This window comes from Tyto alba, unplaced genomic scaffold (genome assembly GCF_018691265.1).
Source record: "Tyto alba isolate M040663 unplaced genomic scaffold, T.alba_DEE_v4.0 Super-Scaffold_29, whole genome shotgun sequence".
Classification (NCBI taxonomy): Eukaryota; Metazoa; Chordata; class Aves; order Strigiformes; family Tytonidae; genus Tyto; species Tyto alba.
Window position 1 is genome coordinate 7,164,932 of NW_024881303.1, and position 21,058 is coordinate 7,185,989.

Below are 21,058 nucleotides of genomic sequence, written 5' to 3' on the forward strand. Positions count from 1 at the left end.
CTCCCTGACCAGGGGATACATAAACCAGAATAAAACTAATGCTTTTTTTGACATTTCACAAACCAGCTTATCGGCTACACTCCACGACCTCACGCACAAACAAAGCCAGAGGCAAAGTCACTGCAATTTAATCACCAGCAGTGGGTCAGGTGGCCGGGAAGGTCTCCAATGTGTTGGATTACTAAAACCCAACTACTCCTGGCCCATTTCACTGGGCTGAGGTCTCTGGGCTGTGCCAATGCCTGCTGCCCGTCCCCCTCCCCTCGCTGAGGTAACCGACATGGCCGCGGTCCCCGCCGCACGCGGTCCGTCCCCTCCCGCACACACGCCCTCGATTGGCTGCTGCTCTGCCCCACCTAGCCCTTGGGCGGGACATTTCGCACACCCTCGCCTCCGGTTGGCTCTCCGCCCGCCGGTGGGCGGGGCCACGGCCGGCGGCACTGCGGGCGTGGGGCCGGGAGGCGGCCGGCCTGAGGGCGCGGGCGGGTCGCTGGCAGTGCTCTGGGGGAATGTGACCTGCGGGAGCTCTCTGTGGAGGCAGCGGTCCAGAAGAGGTGCTGGCAAAGCTATGCCCCTTCTAGGCGAGGTAGAACAATTCCCTGAGCTCCCCTATGGAGCCCAGAGGAGCAGGCATCCACCCAAACCTCATTCAGGCCTAATGTAATTTCCTTAGCTGTTTTAAATGGAAAAACATATTCTTCTTTTTCTGTTCTAAATTACTCGCTAGAGGGGCTGTGTGTTGTTAAATAGTGTGGCAGAAATTCAAAAGCAGTGTGGATGTGGTGTATTAAGGGTGTGGTTTGTGCATACGGTGGTTAATAAACAGTGTAACTGCTTTCAAAAGGAAAAAAAAAACTTGCTGCAGCAATCATACACTTATTACTAACAAGTGTTTGATAACTCTAAAGAATAATTGTAGCAGCTGTGTGATTACTTAAAACATTGTAGCAGAGGTTTTATACTGAACTATATTCTGATAGTTTTTTACATACGTGCAGAGGGGCTTTTATTGAGGTTTTTGGTGAATTATGAGCTTTGACTGGTTCTTTTTTGTTACATCTCTGTGCTTTGTCCAAATACAATTTATTGAGACCTATACGAGGATAAGCGAGCACAATTACTTATGCTTCCTTATGAAGATGGTCAGAATAGCTTATACTGTATTACTTTATGGAACTTCAGAATCTAAAAAAGTTAATTTAAAAAGTAATAAAATCAAATCATTCTGGGAAATTTCAGCTTTCTTGTCTTGTAATCTCCATTGTGATTCCATTAAAAATATAGATTCTGTAACTCAATCTGTTATAAATTTAGATCTTATTCCCAAACTTCTTGGAAATCCTATGACTTAAAAATTACATGGGTGGCTACACAGCTGATATTACTCTACTTTTTCTAAGATGGTCCTAAGAAGTAATAATCATTGCAGAGAACTCAAAAGATGATACAAGTGATAACCAAACCACAACCTTGTGGAAATAATTACAGAGCTGGTAAATTATTAATCTGGGTTGGGTTTTAATATTTTTCTTTTTTTTTTTTTTTTCTCTCAGTACTTCTAAAAATATCAATGTCCTTGCTAGTGTATACAATTATTTTTGCTTCTCTAGAGATACTGTGTGTAGGGACATCTGCATTCTGCAGTGTCCCAAAGGTGGCATAGGGCATGCGTTAACAGTTTGTGGTCATCTGAACATTTCAGAATTGTGGGAAACACGTTAGTAGTTAGGATGCAGAAATAAGAATCTCGACAAAGTACCTTCAGGGTAAATTACTTTTAAGGCACGATTCCCTACTTTGTTTCTTCTGAAGTGCCCTGTAGAAATATTCTTTTATAGAAACAGAAATAAGCTTGTTATATAAATTTGATCAGAATATGTCTTGCAGTTTTGACTTAGTCCTGCATTTTTGTAGACAATGGATATTTGCAAGCAGAATTGGGTGATTTAAGATAGTAGAAATTCCATCTACTCTGAACTGGTTAGAATTTTTAAATGGAGTCCCACTCCAGTTTAAGACATTTTCATTTAGGTGTCTACGGGTAGTTGTCTACGTATGCATTTCATTTCTTGGCTCTCATTACAGTCAGTGGAAATCAAGGATAGGATTCAGCTGCATAGATATAGCTGTCTAGTGCCATTTTACTTGCCTCCAGGTATTAAGACACCACACATATCTAGGAGAATATACACAAAACTGCACCCTATTGGAACAGCTGCTGCAGGATATTTTAAGGCCTCTGAAATTGCAACAGATATTGTGAATCCCATCCTTAGTCAATATAGGCAAGGGAACCTACAGAGTAAGTCAATTTAGTGTAACGTAAGTACCTCCTGTCTGGTCATCTGAATGGCTTTTCAGGATCCTTTGGCTGTGTTGGTTAAATCTCTTGACTAGTGTGAGAGTTTAGGCAAGAGGCACATGTGGATACATATTGCTTTGTGTCTTAATCTCAAACTGAATCTCACCCTTAATGACATTCTTAATTACAAGCTCTTATTGTCATATTTACTTGGTACAACCACTCCAGATGTTGAAAACTAGAGGACTGATAAAGCGCACTATCTATCCTTATACAAATATATGTGTGTTTAAGTATACACATATATAGTAGCTTGTAGACAAATTTACACATTTCCAGTTTTTCCTTTTCATTGAAATTAGCAGAATTGAAAAAAAAATTTTTTTTAATTGAAGGTGCATTCTGAGGTGTGATATGAAGCACTCATAATATTTTGCAGATGTGCTTTGGGAGCAGAAGAAAGCTGTTTAACCACTATATACTGAATGTGGCCAAAATTGCTAACACTTTTTACTGCAAAGGAATTTTTAAAAGGCACAACTGATGTTAGGCAGCTATCTCTAATTTACTGTAATGGCAGTAAGACATTCTACTTCACAGTATGTGTTTTACAGCATGGGCATAAAGAAAATGACAGTTGCATTTAATTTCCAGTACACATGTAATGGATTGTCTTCTGAGAATATTGATCAAGAGGGATAAAAACAGCACTGGAGATGTTTCTCTCAGGTTATCACAGAACTGTAGATATGAAATATTTCCCAAATGTAACTACTCTCATTCTCATTGGGCAAAGTATTCAAAAGATTTCAGACCTAGAGTACTGTCTGTTGCTCAGAGCTGTGGATTGCTGAATGCTGTTTAGTGGTGAGTTAACTATGAGTTTTCTTTCTAGCCGAATTTAGCTGATTTCCAGTCCCTTACCAAGATATTCTTTCACAAACGCTCTATTCATGTGTTCAAGGAAGAAAGCACTATTCAAAGGAGTCAGGATCTGGCACTTCTTTACCTAAGTATCCAAAAATTCCATTTTAAACATGGATCAAATTATGTCTGTTATGTATTACAGTTTTTTTGTAATTTAGAACCTATTGTTGGATATTTTTTTTCTCTTATTAGAAACAGTATTTTTTAAAATTAGAATAATTACATCAAAACCTTTTCCAGGAAACTGGTTAGAATTAAGACATTTTAATGAAAATAATCCCGTATTTAAGAACACATAATAATTTCTCATGAACTGTTGTAGCTGCTACTGTTTTTTCTTTGTTGGCTTAATTGAAAATCTTTCTCAATCAGCAAGATTCTGCACAGAGGGTGTGGTCTCAAATTATTTGAAACTACATAACAATTTTCTGTGTAAGTTAATGGCATCTTGACAAAAGAGAGTGACATTTTGTTGTTCAGTGCTGCAAAATAATACTGCTGCTTCTATTGCAGAAAATAGATAATCTACAAAAATGTGTAAAAATTGAAAAAGGTTTATCAGAAATTTCCAGAATTGAAAATTTGGAGCCCCAACAAAGCTGAATGTACTTGAATAATAACTTGACCAAGAATATGGAGGTGAGTTATGTGTCCTTGTTATGATTTCTTTTCTTTTGTCTAACGTATGGTATTTTAATAGTGTGGTATGTAAATGTGCCTAATAAGTAGGGGTAACTTTTAGAATTATTGAACAGAGAGGACAATTTTAAACTTAAATTTATAAGAATTAAGGTTGAAACATTATTTGGAACTGATTAGCTGTCAAGTTTTTCTGCATATTCAGAGTTAACTAAATCACTCATTTTCAGAGTCCTCTGAGATTCTTGATGAAGAAAAGATTTTTTTTTTTAGTTTTCTTATAACTGCAAATTTTTGTCTGAAGTTCTATCCTGTCTTTTTCTCATGCTGTCATATATCAAATTAGCTCCTATGAAAAATTGGTTTCTCTTCTTTCCCCCCCCCCCTTAATACTCTTTATGCTAACCTTTGAGTTGGAGGCTAGTCCAGAACCAGTGAGAGCTGTCATTAGCAGTTTGACATGTAAAGGGAGAAGAAATGTGTAAATGTCCATTTCTAGCAAAAGACCATGTAGCTTTCTGAATTGCCCAGGTCATCGTGCCCCAACAGGGGAACAGAAGTGCTGCAGCTCAGTCCACCTTCTGTTGGGACAGTACATGAGAAAAAAAGGCAGAGGAAGATAATGATACCGAAATAAAAGTAGTTAGAGCAGAAGGAGCTGCTGGTAGGGATGAATGAGACCAGATCACTGTGAACCTTCAAAGTCATAGAGAAAAGGAGAGAAATTGAAGCTGGGCATGATGATAGGGAAGGAAGAAGAAGACTAAGAAGTTACAACTGACAAAGTACAAGTCTAAAGGCGGTAGAGTGTTTCCAGAAATTATTATTAGCAAAGACACTATGCACGCTAGTGGCATCTCACTGCAAAGAACTGCAGTGTCATCATGGAGAGAAATGATTGACATCAGTGATTTAGTTCTCCTGATATCCTGTGACCAAGACATGGACTGTAGCCAAAAGGTAATGAGTACTTGTGACATGGGGCATGATCTGTTAGGTTTCTCATGTACAGCTGTGAAACTAAGGCTGGAGGACTAGGTTTATTTTCACTGCAGTATCATTTACAAAGGCTTTCCAAGCTAATTCCCTTTCGGCAAAATGCATTCTCTTTCCATGTCAAAAGAAAGCTTTAGTTTACAACAGAGGCTAACATTATTTAGACTCCAGTCAAATTTTGTTTTACATTTGAATGATCTGCCTCTTCGCCGACAGGGTCTTCAGTATCTGCAGTGCTATATTAGATTAAAACTGTATTGTTTAAAACATTCACATACTTACATACTCTACAGAATTTACAAGAGGTCAAGCTCACTGGAAACTTAAAAGGTAAAATAGGAAGGTGGTCTGCGGAGCCGCAGACGAACGACATGCCGAGACGGGTTCAGTGTGGGTGATAGAGCATCAATCAACGTGTGTGTTTATTGGTCCAGGGTACATATATTTATACAGACAATGATAATTATTATGCCTACTAGTCACTAGCTGATTGGCTTAAGCTCTAAAGGTCGTATTCACACGGTCCACCTACTTGCAGTTAGCTTACAGCACAAGCTTCTCATAACACTAAGTTTCTCATGCTACTATTTCTGATTCCTATTGACTTGTTTTCAATACACGACAGTACCATAACACAATGTTTCTCAGACCACCGTTACCATAACACTGGGTTTCTCAGACCACTATTCCTAATCCCCCTTAACCTGTTTTCGACACACCACGGTACACAGGGCTGAAGCGTCCTTGATATTCCTCATGTATCAGCAGCTGCGAGCAGCTGCAGGCAAACCCTAGTGAGGCCCAGCATCAGCAGCTAGAGCAGGCTCTGATCATACAATTGCTCGGTGGGCTCAGGACCCTTGTCTCTGAGCCATTCTCCAACAATTCCCCCTTTTTGTATGAGCAGAGCCTGCGCTAACGTTCGTTCAAAGATTTTCTTAATACGTGACAAGGCACAACTTAGGCATGCAGGCTTACAATCTACTGGCTAAAGGCACAGGACCCTTGTCTCTGAGCCATTCTCCAACAGTGGTCAAGTCTGTCATTTCTAGCATGAGCATTCTGATTACTACCAAGGATTTATGTACATGGTTTAATCTTTCTCTCATTCTAATAAAAATTTCCTACCATCTTGCTTGGTTCAGAATCATGTCCAATATACACAGCCCTGATCATCTCAGAGTCTATGTGAAAACTCCCTAGGGTGCTCATCTTTGTTTACTCCAAACTTCTTTCCATTGCTGTAGCCATGTCAAAGAAGACAAAAAATAGGTATCGGTGGGATTTGAGCATATATTTATTTTTATTTTTCACTGCCCTTAGTATAAAGGGCTTTTAATTTAAATCTAAATCAAGGCTGTTTAGTTATAAATGGAAATGTAAATCATGTCTGCATGTCTGAACAGATACTAGAGAATCTATTAATTTTTCTTGGTTTATCTTCATCTGTAATAAAAAGATCTTCCAAATGCTATCCCTGCACTTAGGGTAGAAATGGAAAATAGTATATTACATGTATGATCTCTTAACTATAGTGTTAACTATTCTTCAGAATAATCAACAGCCAAGTTTCTAGGACACTTAATGTATTGCAGGCCATCCATTTCCAGTTTCAGTTCTGCAAGGTTCATAATTAATTGAATCCAGTGTCTCAAGGCTTAGGTAAATGCTTTGACCAAGGGGCTCTTAAATGGAACTGCACCAAGAAGGAAGCCTTGGGGAGCCAGTCCAGAACAGTGGACTAGATAAAGTCCTCACCTAATGTGGTAAACTGAGTTTCAAGTTGCTTCTTTTATTCATCCAGTAGAGGTGTTTGCAGAGGACCTTCCTGCTGAATTCCCAGATTGTTACGGTTATTGCCTATTCTAGCTGATAGTATGAACTTTTCTGAAAGGTCTGTGTTTTTGAAGAATAGAAAGCTCTTTCTCACCCAGCTCTCAAGTTACTGGTGTTTTTTTTTGTTCTGATTAGTCTGTTCCCCTTTGTTTAAGAACAGTATAAGCAACATAATGAATCGGAGTCATGCTGTAGTTGCATCAGTGCAACTGCAGTTTTCCTCAAATGAAAAGATGTGCGCCACAGATTTTCTGTACAACAGTTTTGTAAACATTCCTAGTAGGTCTTTAATGCACTTTGAGTGACCTCTTTGCACATATGTCTATACAAATATAACAGAAAAAATATTTCTGATTACATAAATAGAACCTCTTAAAAGTACTTTGATCAAGAGTCAACACATTCTTTTGATCAAGGGTGCACAGACAAAGGACTCTGCTCATGCCTTTATGGTCATATCTTCCTCCTTTGCTTGCAGTGTGTAGATCAGGTAGTATCCAGGAAGCAGACATGCCCTTCAGTCTACCTCATCTCTGTCAGAAGTGCTATAGTTAGTACATATATGAATATTTTAAATAATATTCACAATGGCATGTGTAGGCAAAGTGAGCTAAGTTGTTTTCTTTAGGAAGAGTTTTGTGGAAGTTTTATACTTGGGAGCCAAATCCTTGCTTGTTATTCAAAAAGAACGAGTAGTTAATTTTCTTGCTTTACCTAATCTCAGCTGTATAGTGGCTTGATTGATCCTAAAGACTTACCTCTTAAAAAAGAATGGAAAGAGAGTTTTGCTTCCACAAAGCAGAGAGTAATTACTATGCCACACAGTGATCACACATGGGGAGAGAAATAATCCTTGCCCTTAGGTGTCTGAGGAAAAGCTGCGCTTCCATTTTAACTGTGCCCTCTAACTCTCTTTTCATTGCTGAGACGTGCATCATAATGAAGTCACACTGAGGGATCGGTCCTGCCTGGGTGCAACAGTGGTCTAATTGATATGAATAGTACTGGGATATGAGCCAGTATACAACAGAAGAATATATGCACTTGCTCAGAGCAGAGCTGTCCTTTTGACCAAGTAATTCAGCTTTTCCTATTGACAATCAAGAATTTGAATTTGTTAAAGTAATTTTTCGTTTTGATGTTTTCAGATATGTTTTTTAATATACATCTAGTGGGCTTATCTTTTGAGGAAACATAAATAAGATAATTTCCCTGCCATACTTTAACATAACTTCTTGCTTCTGAATCCTAATGGAGTCTTTTTATCAGCTGGAATGTGAATTTGCCAAGCTGCAAAAGTTGGGTAAAACATCAAGTAATAAATCTCTAAGGAGTAAGAATCTGGAAACTGAAAATTCAGTTCATGATAATAAAGATACAGAAAAGACGTCTTGAAAAAGCATTTTTACAAAAAAATAAATGCACTGGAGAAAAGAATAGCATTCCAGAACAGAAAACTGAATGAGTATGTTTAGTGAATTGTACAAGAGCAGTATTCTGATATTTTCAGACATTAATAATTGGGTACGATGGTGGCTGGATTGGGCTGATGGTGGTTAGGAGATTAATGACAGGACTTGAAGCCTTTCTCACACTTTTTTTTTTTTTTTAATAAGTTCCAAACTGGGAGTATTGCAAATGTCATTAAAGTGGCAGCTTTTATGTGGTCTGAATTGTTGACCAGTTTCTAGTAGGCAGATGCTGCCATTCCCATTACTGGTGATCTCAGTAAATAGGAAGAGGATTGAACAAAAATAGCTGGGAGGAGCACTTATATTGGACCAATGCTTGGAAAAGTTTTCTGGGCTTTTAAACAGTAGAAATCCAGCAAAGTGATATGGTTTTTTGTGTTTCTGTTTGTTGCAGTTTTTTTTCCCTTGTAATTCCAATGTGATTTTAATGGCTTTTTTTTTCTGGTCATTCTTGATTCTGGCTTAGGACTTCCTGAGTCAAATTCACTCTGAAATCAATGGCCAGCACAGAGTGTATACACAGAGAATCCTTCATAATAAGGCATGTGGAGGATATCAGTGATGCCATAAACCTAGTGTTGGAAGCCAGCATGGATCTGAAGCTCATTGTACAGAATTTTTATGAAGGAAGAATTGGATGGCTCTCTCCTGATGAGTAGAAAGCTGTCTAGAAAGGACAGCTAGGGCATATCATTCATCTGGCCAGTTCTTGCTTTGTTTTTGTGTCTAAGACCAATGAACACTGTTTCTATCTACAGGTGTAGTACAAAGAGTCAGTAGTGCATCAGGCCCCAAAAAAATCAAGTCATTTAGATTTTGCATTTGAGTGGAAATAGTGTACTGAAGCATTACTGTTTTAAAGCTTAATAAAGATGGAAAGACTTTCAATCATCTGGAGGAAGGAACAACTGATGGAGGTGTGGGAGTTTTTGAACGGACAGTGAAATTTGCTGCTGTTACTTGCTGCTGATTTCATGACAGTGCCTCACACTGCACCCAAGTCCAACACGGTTTCATTAGTGCTGCAGTTTGGGCTGACATCATTATGAATACTGAATAGCAAACTAAGACCTTCTCTTACTTGAAGAGGTGATTCCCCTAATTTCATGATTACAAAGCAATACTGAGGGTGAAGTTGATGAAGCTTGGTGTTGTGAATCAGTATAGGGCCAGTATATCCACATACTAGAATCAGTATATTCACAGTTATAGTCTTTCAGACATAAAAAAACAAAAAAAAATCTTTCTGTAAGAATTCATCTAAATTTGTTGTGTAAAAAAAAAAAAAAAAAATCAAAACTATGTTAATTTGTCCTGTAATATTGTTGTAGGCAGAATTTAAAAATATTTCCAAGTGGAAAGGAAGAAAAGTTTTAATTTGGTACTACAAATCTTGTTGATGGAATTGGAAATAGTGGGAAATATTCACTTTGAAGGTTTATCAAAAAATCCATAGTAAACTTTTAAAGATATGTCAAACTAGAACCTGTTTCTTATAATTCCAAGTTAATAATTTTTAAAAACCAATCTTGTTACAAGGATCTAGGGTATTTTGAAACATCAGTTCTCCACAGACTCCATTTGCAGATAGCTGACAAGAAAGGAAACACTCTCTCCCCTCTCCTTCCCTTGGTGGTATACTAGGCTGAACCTCTGAGCCCACAAGGACTGATCTTTTTGTTGCCTTTATTTTTTTATTACCTATTTATAAAGACCTTGATTTCAAAAAGGAGAGATAAATGAATAAGCAAGCTATCCAATTGCTTTTCAACAACAGTGATAATGATTATTCTAAGTTACAGCTTTACTTGTAAAGAAGCATCAGAAGTTGCTTACATAATCTTTGTACAAACAACCTTGATGCTCAGTTGAGGGGAGATTGAAATTTAGGCTGGCAATATTTCAAGGACTGTTTTCTGCTTGAGTACTCCAAGCTTGTTCACCTCAGGTATGCCTTCTCTTTTTGTTCTAGGATGTTTGTTTAGAGCTGCAGGTAGTTTTGTATTTACAGGTTCCATTTGAGGTTGTTTATAAATAGCATTCTGCTTACTTTTAATGCAACTTTATTAAGCCAAAGATCTTTTTTTTTGGAAGGAAAAATTAATAAATTACTCTTGTAGGGATGAAAGCCAAACCAAAGCATTTTGGATGAGTAATCTTAGCACAGAATCTTTTTGAGAGGGAGCAGTATTTTTATTAGTTGCAATAAGGATTTTGACTGTTTTATCTTCCATTTTAAGAAAACTTCCCATTGATTGAAAAACTGGAGAACCTACTGCATTTCTTGGTTGGTTCTCTTTCTAAGGTGTCTGATTACCCCATAATCTTTAAGGAATCTCACAGTACCAGATGGAAGTAATGGCATTTATTGTCTCTCTAGTCAGACACAGAGAAAATGGCCACATATTTTAAAGTCATTTGACTTGTGTACCACAGGGAATAGGTGAGTTTCTGCCCTCAGGTTCCTGGCTGGCCAATGCACTGTCTCCTCTTTCTGAAGTTTGATGGTAGAAATTGTAGGTTATTGCAAAATGTGCTTCCTTTATGCATGATTGCACTTAGTATACTAAAACTTCACTGCATAGTGAAGAAGGATTTAAACAGATTTTAAATGTGACAGTGCAAATAGAGAAAAGGAACACAATGAATCATATGATTAAATATTGATATTTGATGCTTAACTTTGAATGTAGCATTTGAATAAAATAAGGTAAATTTATTTGTCTCCACTTGAAAGAACAAAGTTATAATGAAATGAAACAGGCTAAAGATATTGCCTGTGATTCTTTCTTCTAAATAGGAAACAGGAGAAAATCATGTAAATCATGTAGTTAGCACTAAAAAATTCAGTGCAAAACAAGAAGAAAATATTACTAACTTAATGCTCTCCTTTGTGCATCTCTGCACATAGGTTTAGTTCTTGTTATATAATTCAACCATGATTCTGTACCTGGACTCCAGAGTGTACTGTATCATCAGCACAAAAATACTTCACATCTTTAGAGTGCACAATCAAATTCTGAGGCTGAAATTTAAGGAGAAGCTGCAGTCATTTGTACTAGACCCCATTCCAGTGGGTGATAGGCAATTTGTGCATCTTCCCTTAGGAGCAACTATCAGCCCAACACTGTTGGCTGATGAAAAACCTCACGATCTGGTGTTTATTTTGGCAAAGAAGTCCAGCAATAATTAATCAAATGCTCACACTAACCTGATGATGCTCAGACAGCAGTGTTGTAAATCAGCATAAATTACATCCTTATGAAAAAGAATTTAAAGAAGAAAATAAGTTATCATAAGTTTTGTAGCATTTATATGGGGTTCTGGATCTGCTGTCAACATTTATTGTTCTGTTCTCATGCTATTGCTACCTTCCTGCTAGGGATCTTCAGCAAAGACAAGACTTGTGGTTCCAGAGGCAAATAAATAAGTGGGGGTTGTTTATGGAAGACAGAACATGAAGACTACTCTTACTAATTATAAAGAGGTGGGGGGAAAGTCTTGCAAGTGATCTCATGATTACTGTAAACATCAGTATTATGGAATTTGTGTTAATTATAGTCTTTTATCCTTAGTAAATATTGTGCAATGTATAAACTTTATATGGTCAGAATGTCTATTCATGTCTTTTGCCTGCTTTTGGAACAGCATAATGAAAACCTGAAGTCTTTCCGTATTATCTTCTATTTGTAGTTTCTTAATAAGAAAAGATGGAATCTCTGTCTTATGTATGCAACCCTGAGTAGCCAGTTAAGGAAAAGCAGCTGCTACAAGTGCTGGAGGATAATTTCCAGGGTCTGAAACTCCATACAGTATGCTGCATTGTGGACAGAAGAGTGCTGTTGTTTAGTATAGGATAGCACAGAAGAGAGCAGGCAGAAAAGCGCTGCTCTCTTTTCTTCTCTCATTGTTTTTCTATTCATATTTATTGTTTTCTTCATATTTCTTCATGTTTCCTCTGCTGCATTCTTCACATCTTTATGCCATCCATGGCAAAGGTATGATTAACGCTTTCCAGTTTTTCTCTTCATCTTATTGTCCTTTATTTGTCTTTTCTCTTTTTGTTGCAGATTGTCTCTTCTCACTCACCACTTCTCATCAGTGCCCCCCACTAGAGTTTGTGGGGGTTGATGTAGGACTACTTTGGAAGTCTCCACAGGAACAGCTGCATCACCTGTATTTACTGCCTGTGGAACAGACTGGCTCAGTGTTTTTTTCAGCCATTTATTTTATAATTTTCATTTTTATTTGTTTGAACACAATATTATTTTGCTATTATTATGTTCTTCCTACCAGTGCTAGCGCAAAGCATAGCATGGGCTTTCAGTTTTTTCAGTCTCAGTTCTAGTTCTCAGCATCCCAGGTCCTGGCTTGCAAGCCTCATCCTAACTCTAAATCACTGCCCTCTTTGTTCTTAATCTTAAATTTAATCCTAGTCCATTTATCTCTGGTATCTCCAGATGCCTAGCCCTAAATGTATGGTGCCTCTGGCATGGATCCTAGTTGTCAGACCAGTCATAACCCTAGAAACTGTCAGTCCTGTCCCCATGACTTGTTCCATCTCCAGACTGTAAAATAGCCAGACAGATGGAATATATTATTTGATGCTAAGTAAGAAATTATGAATAACGAGGTATTTTCACAGGCTGAGAATGATTGAGGTTGGAAAGGGCCTCTAGAGGTCACCTTGCCCAACCCACCTGATCAAGCAGAGTCACAGCAGGGTGCACAGGACCATGTTTAGACAGCTTTTGAATATCTCCAAGGATGGAGATATTTCAGGGAAGGAAGTTTTCATTCTGATTTATAAAGGAAAAAAATAGAAAGTAGAAAATTAATTCAGAGCAACTCTTCTCTAGTCCCCATTGCTCTCCTTTCCAACCATTTTTGCTCTGAGAAGAGATCAGATTTTTGGGTGGCAAGACTATCTTCAAATGCAGTATCTATTGTCCTGTTTTGCTTTATTATTGTTTATATCATGCTAGTTTGCAGAGGCCCCACTGAGATTCCTTTTTGTGGTGTTAAATGCTAAATAAGCATATGTTGTTGTTTAACCCCAGCCAGCAACTAAGCACCACACAACCACTCACTCACTCCTCCCCCTTCCCATTGGGGTGGGGAGGAGAGTCAGGGAAAAAAAGTAAAACTCGTGAGTTGAGATGTACAGGACAGCATAGAGGAAGATCAGCCCTGTCCCAAAGAGCTAACAATCTGATTTTCTTGTCTGTATCTCTCGTGTTATTAGAATAATGATATCATAAACTATTTTCTTATTCATTATTCTTCACTTTCCCTGCCTGCCATCCCTTGACATAATTCATAGTTATATTTTCATGCCACTTAAATTTGTTTACATTTTTAAAGGGATTTTCTTAGTCAAATAAAGATACTTGGCCTTGCTTTCATCTTTTCAGCAGTCTGACAGGAAAAAAAGCTTTTCTTCTCTGTCTAAGTGTATGTGAAAGTCTCTGAAACAGTAGGCTAAGGCAAAAGGCGAAAACAGAAGTGATCCTGAGAAGTTATTCAAGCATGACAATTCAAAGTTTGGAAAGATCTTGTAAAATACATACTGTATGGCTTGTGTAATTGCTCTTACAGAAAGGACATTTTGTAAATACTGTAGATGGCCATGAGGTGGCATATGCAGCCTTGAAAGGAGCTCTGAAACTGCTGAAATCTGTCCCAGTGGCATTTCTGTGTATTAGGAAACTCCACAAAAGGCATGAGCTACTGGGAGTAATTCCCAGACAGGAGTTTGAAGCATCTGTGAGAGATATGTGCGAAATAATTAGATACGTCTGGTCTTTTCTAGATGAGTGAGGAAAGACAGAAGTACATTGGCACAATCTGCATCCAGGTCAGGGCACGGAAGGGAAAAACACCACTCATGTTGTGTAACTCCATCATTGCAGTGGCTTAGGAATGATCAAATTTCAACCAAATTTAAAAACATACAGAAGTCTTAAAGGTGATTAAGGATTTATGATTTTTGTAGAAATGTGGCTTAACCTAAATAGGATACATCTCCTCCTCCGTACAAAGTAAAGAGACATTTCTCAGCTTTTCTAGGATTTGTTTAGCATCAGCCCACAGGACAGTCAGCATGGACTTATGGTAAGTTTGTCAGAATATATATAGCTTGAGACTAGCCACTGCACATACTACCTTTTGCTTGGCCTTGGTGTCATAGGGAGCTTGGAGAAGCTGGGCTTACTGCAGTATCGAAGAAAGAGGTTGGAAGACACAAAAACAAAGGATACCCGGGCTCAGGTTCCATTGTTTATAAAATTACTTGTATTTCAGATTTCACTGGCTTTAAATATCAGTCAGCTACAAATGTTAGATTTCACAGTGTAATCTTTTTTGCCAAAGTATATTTGTTTCATAAAAACAGAATGATAATATATTAAAATACATATTTTTATTAATATGTATTACATATGAAAGCATTCATTTGCCAGCCCAAGATGTAGCACACCTGTTATTACATTATGAACCACTGTTGTATTATCCTGTGTGCACCCCCAAGCTAGAATTAGAAGCATTGTCTTTTTTCTCTCACTTAGGGAAAGTGATAATTGCAAAAGTTTTCCTTGGCCACAGTGCTCCAGCTTGTGCAATGAATCCCATCTATCAAGTCAACTATCCAGAAGCTAATTCAGTGTTCAGGCCATGGAAATGCCTAGAAAGTGATGCATCTACTTCTGGCAATAGTATTTGTAGGCACCTATGGTGCTGCAGCTCCCCTCTGCCCCTCTTGAGCCACTCGGTACTTCGGTACTTCGTTCCATTTTCGCCCCTGGGTCTCATGCCAACCCAGGATGAATAGGGAAAGGTAGTGGACCAGAGTGTTCAGGCACTCCCTTAACACACCAAATTCCTATCTCCCCTATCACTTGGAAACAGACCACATGCCAATTCAAAATGGATTGGGAAAGTCGATAGACCCGAGCATTAAGGCAACCCTTTATTCTCCTCTCCCTTTGCCTTTTCTTAAGGATCTATTGCCTGTCACTGCTCAGCTCCACTCTTCCCATACTGCTCTCTCATAATGGAAGAGTCGCCAGTTCCTTACTGTTGGCAGCATCTGTTCCCTTCTCCTGTGAACCAACTGACTGTCTGACTCCCCATCTTACCATCAATAATGAGCAAGGGGAGTCCCAGGCACTAGATCCAATTAAGTCTGTTTAAAGATTAAATGTATTTGATTACTTTAACCAAAGTTTCTTTTGCCACACTTTTGGCCATACAACTATTTTCAAACCTGCGTTGTCTTGCAGCCCAACCGGGAATATTTTGATGCAAGCCATAACCATCTGATCGCTCTTGAGGTCATTAGAGGCTTAAGCAAACCTGAAGTTCTTCAACTTGAGCTAGAACCAGCTGAAAAAGTCCAGGGAAGATATAAACATCTTACATAAATACATTCCCAACTTAGTCTTGACATCACACACAACCCATGGCATAAGGTACATATCAGCACTAAAAATTTCTGGGAAAGCATTCTAACCATGACCAGAGCTATAAAGGCTTAAAATCTGGTCATGCACCTTATTAATTCTAAGGCTCTTGCAATGTAAAAAGCCTTATGATCATGTTATGGCATATTTGTGCTCACAGGGCCTTCATTTCTTTTTGTAGGTCCAGCATAACCAAGTGAAAAAGCTGCATGTCATTTTTGCTCAGAGACATGTCTGAGACATAATTCCTTTCTTTTTTGCTTCCCTTAAGAATTAAATTTATTGGTGGCCTGGGCCAGATATCAAAATCCATGCCCTGGTTTTAATTTTGCTGTCTCAGCTGCACTGAATAAGGGTTGGGAGCAGAGACAGTTCCTAACCTTGGGGATGTGCATATACACTGTTAGTCTCTGTTACTGCATGTATCTGTCTGCAGCAGCACAGCTGTGTTGGCTGGAGCTTTGGCAAGAAAGCCAATACTCAGCCCTTTTACTGACTCTCATTCATTCCTATTGCCCAACCAGCTTCTGGAACAAATGTTTCTCTCTGTTCTTTATTCCCTCTGAATCAGTACATTTTAACATTATTTAAAGGGCTTAGTCAGAGTCAGCAGAGTTGAACCTTACAAACTGGAGGCATTGAAAGACTCTTGAAATAGCTTTTTAATAATCATGTAACACTAAATTTAATATTTTGTACAAGTCAAAGTCAGGCAAACAGAGTATTATCTGAATAGAATACCTCTCAAATAATTTGAGCAACAAACCAACACAGGAAACAGAACTTTATTGGGGAATCCAGAATGCATCTAAAAAGATGCTGCCTTGTCTATTTGGCCTGTCAATTAAGCTTCAGTTGACCTTTTCAATACATCCTGAGATATAAAAAGAAATAATAAGAGCTACCAGTTCTGGTCTCTGGTTCTTTGTTGTTATTACACCGGTTTTTATCAGATAAAACTTTTAATTTTGCTGTGTTCTTTGCCATCAGCTCTGTGTCAAGATGGTAACTCTTGAGTATTACACATCACTAAACCGGTTCCTCTTGAGTTTCTTAGGCATCTAACCACAATGTCTAGTTAGTTCAGTTCAGAGCAAAGTAGAAAATCCTTACTGCCTCTCGGAGTTCTACCATTTAGCTGGTAAGTGATTGTCTTTGGCTTATTTGACTGTCAAAATATATCTATATTCCATTCATAAAGACATTATTATTATTCATTATGTGAGAAGTGTGTATTTCATGTATTATGTTTTAAACCAGTATATAGGATAGGTTTGTGGTGATGTCTTGAGGTTTTGGTGACACCTCTAAATCCTTTGAACTTCACGTCGTGTGAAGCTTCCTTTGTTTTTTGTAATATTTCTAGGTCATAAATGAAACTCCTAGATTATAAAAATAAATACTAATACATCTTACATATTAGTGAGCTTCATAAGATTAGTAAACTTTTGAGTTAGTCCATATGACTCCAGATCAGTTTATTACCATCAATGTCACATAAAATCAGGACAATCAAAACTGGCCCAAAGGTACCTTGTCTCATGTGTTTCTGTCAAACTACAGAAGCAGGGATGACACAGTGGCTCTGTTGAAGATCGTAACAAAGCTCTAACTCTTGATATTCCACAAGATGACAGTACACTAAACAGAAGGGAAATGCAAGTCTCTTTCTTGTATATAAACTGTATTGGCAATTTAAAAAATTTTCTTTCTTCAAGCCAGCCTCACATAAACTGAGTGGGATTGTCCTATTAAAGGCTCTCACTAACCTAGAGGGAATCCTGCTCTCTAATTAAGAAGTTGCAGAAGCATTACAATGTATTGTGGGATCAAAAATGACCCAGGCTTGATGTTCTGTTTTGTTGTAACTTACAGCAAGCGCTGTGGAAAAGGAAGGCTTTAGGAATAGTTCTGCACCTGTTTTTTAAGGAACATTTTGTTTTCTGTTCTTTTGTGAAGACAGTTTTGTCCTTGCCTCTGGCAATAGGTCAGAAAATATTTAATAAACACTGATCTTACAAAGATCTTTGTTGGTACCAAAAATTTTATTCTAGAATGATCTTGGAAACAGTCATATTCAACTTCTGCTGAATTCAGAATGCAAGAAAGTAACTGCATTTATCAAATTGAAACAATGGAGAGGAAAGTAACAGGATAAACCAATGGTTCTAAATGCTCTTTTAAGTATCTAGTGCAAATCCCTTGTCTTAAGGTCTTTTCAGTAGGTAATTTTTCAGAATATTTTATATGCAGATATGAAGCAATCCTTCCCAACCCTGGAGCACAAACTTGTTCTACTTAAATTCTGGACTATATCTCAAAGCACTCCTGAATCCTAGGCTGATTCTTAACTAACCCATTGAATGGGCTGTATAGGTTAGAACTCAGTATCATGCTAACACAACTTTTATATGGTCACAGCACAAGCACAGTGAAAGTATGTCTGCTCATATGCTAAGTAAGATCATGTCTTTCTGCAGTAATAAAGGATAAATATCTTCACTGAAAACAGACTGTAGATAATACAGAATATTTTAATGAGGTCTACCTTCTCTATGTACTGAGAACTCTAGAAACTTGATTGGTGCAAGATCTACAGGAGTCTTGCAAAACTAATTAACTTATTAGATCTATGAATTATTATGTCTAATAATATATCACCTTCCCCTTCCAAGAATAGCAGGATTTTTATGCCATTTACTATATGCTAAGCTGTGAAGTATGTATAGTATATCTGATTATATTATATACTTAGTACACTGTTTTCCTTTTGTTTTTTCCCTCAGGTGTCCCTGTTAGAATATACTAGGACTGGTGAAGAAAAAACTCCCATTCTCAGTGTATTTCCTTGCACTAAAATTCTGTTCCAAATTTGAAAGATCAAGGTGGATTCGCAGATGCATTGTAATAACTGGTATCCAGTGGTAGGGCTGATGCTTTTTAATGTATTTTGGTTAACATTTAGACTAATCCCTGTAAAAGTTTTCTATTGTTGTCTTAGATTAAAGGGTTTATGCTTGGTTAAAATATATTTCTGAACACATTCAAGTCTAAGCAAAAGTTATATTGTCTCTGAGCTCTGAGAATGGCCATTTCTAATTGCCTCACAGCAGGTTCAGGATACCCTGAATAGGACATTGAAGTTATTTATTTTGCAGTACAACTGTCTTTTTAGTATTAATACCAGGGAGTCCAACCAGCCACCGCAGATGCCAATACCTCTGTTGCTGATGCTGGTTTGCTGGTATGAAACCCACTCTTAGTGTTTGTTTGAAGATTTCAAGTAACAGTGAATCTACCAGGTCTCTCATATTTCTCTATCACGTCTATCTTGTTTCTAATACAAATTTGGCTACTATCAAATTCAATGCACTGGGTCTCATTTTGTCTCTATCTGGTATTCTAAAGGAGCAGAACCAGATATTTTAAAGGAGAAGACGTCTTCTCCTTCTTTAGCCAAAATCATCCCACTTTATCTTATCTTAAAGAAACTAAGTTAGGTTGAGATTCTTAAGTGTCTCATTATAAAGTGTTTTTTTATTTTTCAGGACATTATCCTAGTTTCTTTCCAAACATGTTTTGTTACGTACACACGATTTTTATATATAGCCTTCTACAAATCTATGCACAAACTTCCAGCACTGGAGTGATAATGACATACTGAGAAATAATTCCACTTGCCTAAACCTACTCACTAGTCCAATGATTAATTAACTGACACGTGTGTCCTTGTGGCAACAGTGCAAGCTCATATTCAGCTGGTTTTCTATCATTAGTTTTATTCCTTTTCAGTGTTCCTGAGACACTGTCTTCCATTGTGTGAGTGTGAATTTCTCTATTCCCAGCTACATAATTTCCAGTTTGTTCTATGCAGAAATGTGCGTTTTAAATACAGCCATCATGTTAGTCATTGTAAAACTATTGTTTATAGCTGACCTTATTAACAACTTTATGTCATCTCCTAATTTACCAGGAAGGTACTCCTGCGCTTTTTAACTGGATCATTGAGAAAAACAATTTTGAGCAAAACATCAATAAAAATACTCTGTAAAGTGATGATTTTTCTTTCTATAGTTAAATTTTGTGATCCATCCTCTAACATTGTCTATTTAACAAGTTACCTTCACTTTTGGATATATTTTTTTTTTCATTATTTTCTCAGACAGAAGCTATTAATATTATCAGTACATATAAATATTCATCAGAAGCAGTTTGAGATTAATTTTTGTTTCTGCTATGCACCAGACTGGCATCTATTAATGAGGCCATTAGTTTGTAATTATTTACTGTATTGTGTATTTCTGTGATACCTAAGGCTGATATCAAACTAACTGACCTATTTTAGTCATCCTATTTATCCTCAATACTATTATAACTTCAGTTTGTTCATAACCTTCTAGATCTTCCCAAGCATACTATCATTTGTATAAAGCCAATTGATGAGTGGCTCAGAAATTTCTTCAACTGGTTCATTAATATCCTTGATTGAAAAATGCCTGCTTTAAAAATGTTAACCTGAGTAGTTCTAGTTTTAGATTCTTTTTAGTTATTAATGAAATACAAAATATTTTTTTAATCTATGTAAATTATTAATATCTCATCATGGTTCTTCCCAAAGGCAGAGAAAAATTCACACTGAAACTACCTTTCTCTTCTGTATTCCAATTGACTATTCTAAAATCCTTAGATAGGATCAAGCCTGTAGCACTGCTTGAATTTCATTAAGTTTTTATTATAATCTCTGATTATATGAGCCATCAAATTTTCTTAGCTTTCATTTTCAGTAATCCCCGTTTCTAACAACCATTTTATTCTCACTGCTATCATTTTTCTGATTTTTCATTCACTTCTGCTGTAGTGGAATAAAAGGGACATGGCCTGATCCAGTAGGGCTCATGAATATTTGCTTTAGTCTGTAAACTTAAAAGGGTGAAGAGTTTTTTAGCTGTAAATGAAAAAGTGTGTAATGCTGAAGTGTTTAGTGTATCTTTATACCTCTCCTAACTAGCTTTCACATTTTTTAGCTTAAGTTTTTGTCACTCATTTCACGCATGACTGCTTTCAGCATATGAATATTGTCCTTTTTAAAACACCAAGGCTATATAAAGGACATGGTTATTAAAGCACTTGTTTGCTTTTTAAAGAATTGCCTCCTAAGGCAAGACAAAGTCCTTAATCTACTTGCTTCATTTAAAGATTCCAAGAATTTGAAATGTTCTGGAAGTACTTTAAAGGAGAGAGTCTGTGAAACTTCAAAAATGCTGAGCAATTTTATGAAGAGCAAGGACACTGGTGGCAAAGATAATGACAGTACCAGACTGATTCAGAAATTGCAGCCAGTTCCTTTGCATTCTCTCCCTGATGAGCAGAGATTTGCCCTGAGAATTTTTCATTAGAAAATTCAGTAGCTATGCTTAGCTTATTTA

The 21,058-nt window shown here is 37.3% G+C and overlaps 1 protein-coding gene across 1 annotated transcript in view; it reads left to right on the plus strand.

The window, feature by feature from the left end:
- The first annotated feature begins 2,917 nt into the window (after window positions 1-2,917).
- LRRC9 (leucine rich repeat containing 9) overlaps window positions 2,918-21,058 on the plus strand; it is a 40,814-nt gene continuing 22,673 nt past the window's right edge. Inside the window, 18 exon segments of the mRNA XM_042799005.1 lie at window positions 2,918-2,999; window positions 3,002-3,137; window positions 3,139-3,169; window positions 3,743-3,869; window positions 5,141-5,247; window positions 7,970-8,087; window positions 8,090-8,165; window positions 9,508-9,627; window positions 11,084-11,121; window positions 11,124-11,249; window positions 11,878-11,984; window positions 13,638-13,703; window positions 14,738-14,941; window positions 15,453-15,524; window positions 15,526-15,604; window positions 15,607-15,641; window positions 17,351-17,476; window positions 18,419-18,556. Of these exon segments, the coding sequence (XP_042654939.1) occupies window positions 2,918-2,999; window positions 3,002-3,137; window positions 3,139-3,169; window positions 3,743-3,869; window positions 5,141-5,247; window positions 7,970-8,087; window positions 8,090-8,165; window positions 9,508-9,627; window positions 11,084-11,121; window positions 11,124-11,249; window positions 11,878-11,984; window positions 13,638-13,703; window positions 14,738-14,941; window positions 15,453-15,524; window positions 15,526-15,604; window positions 15,607-15,641; window positions 17,351-17,476; window positions 18,419-18,556 (1,788 nt within the window).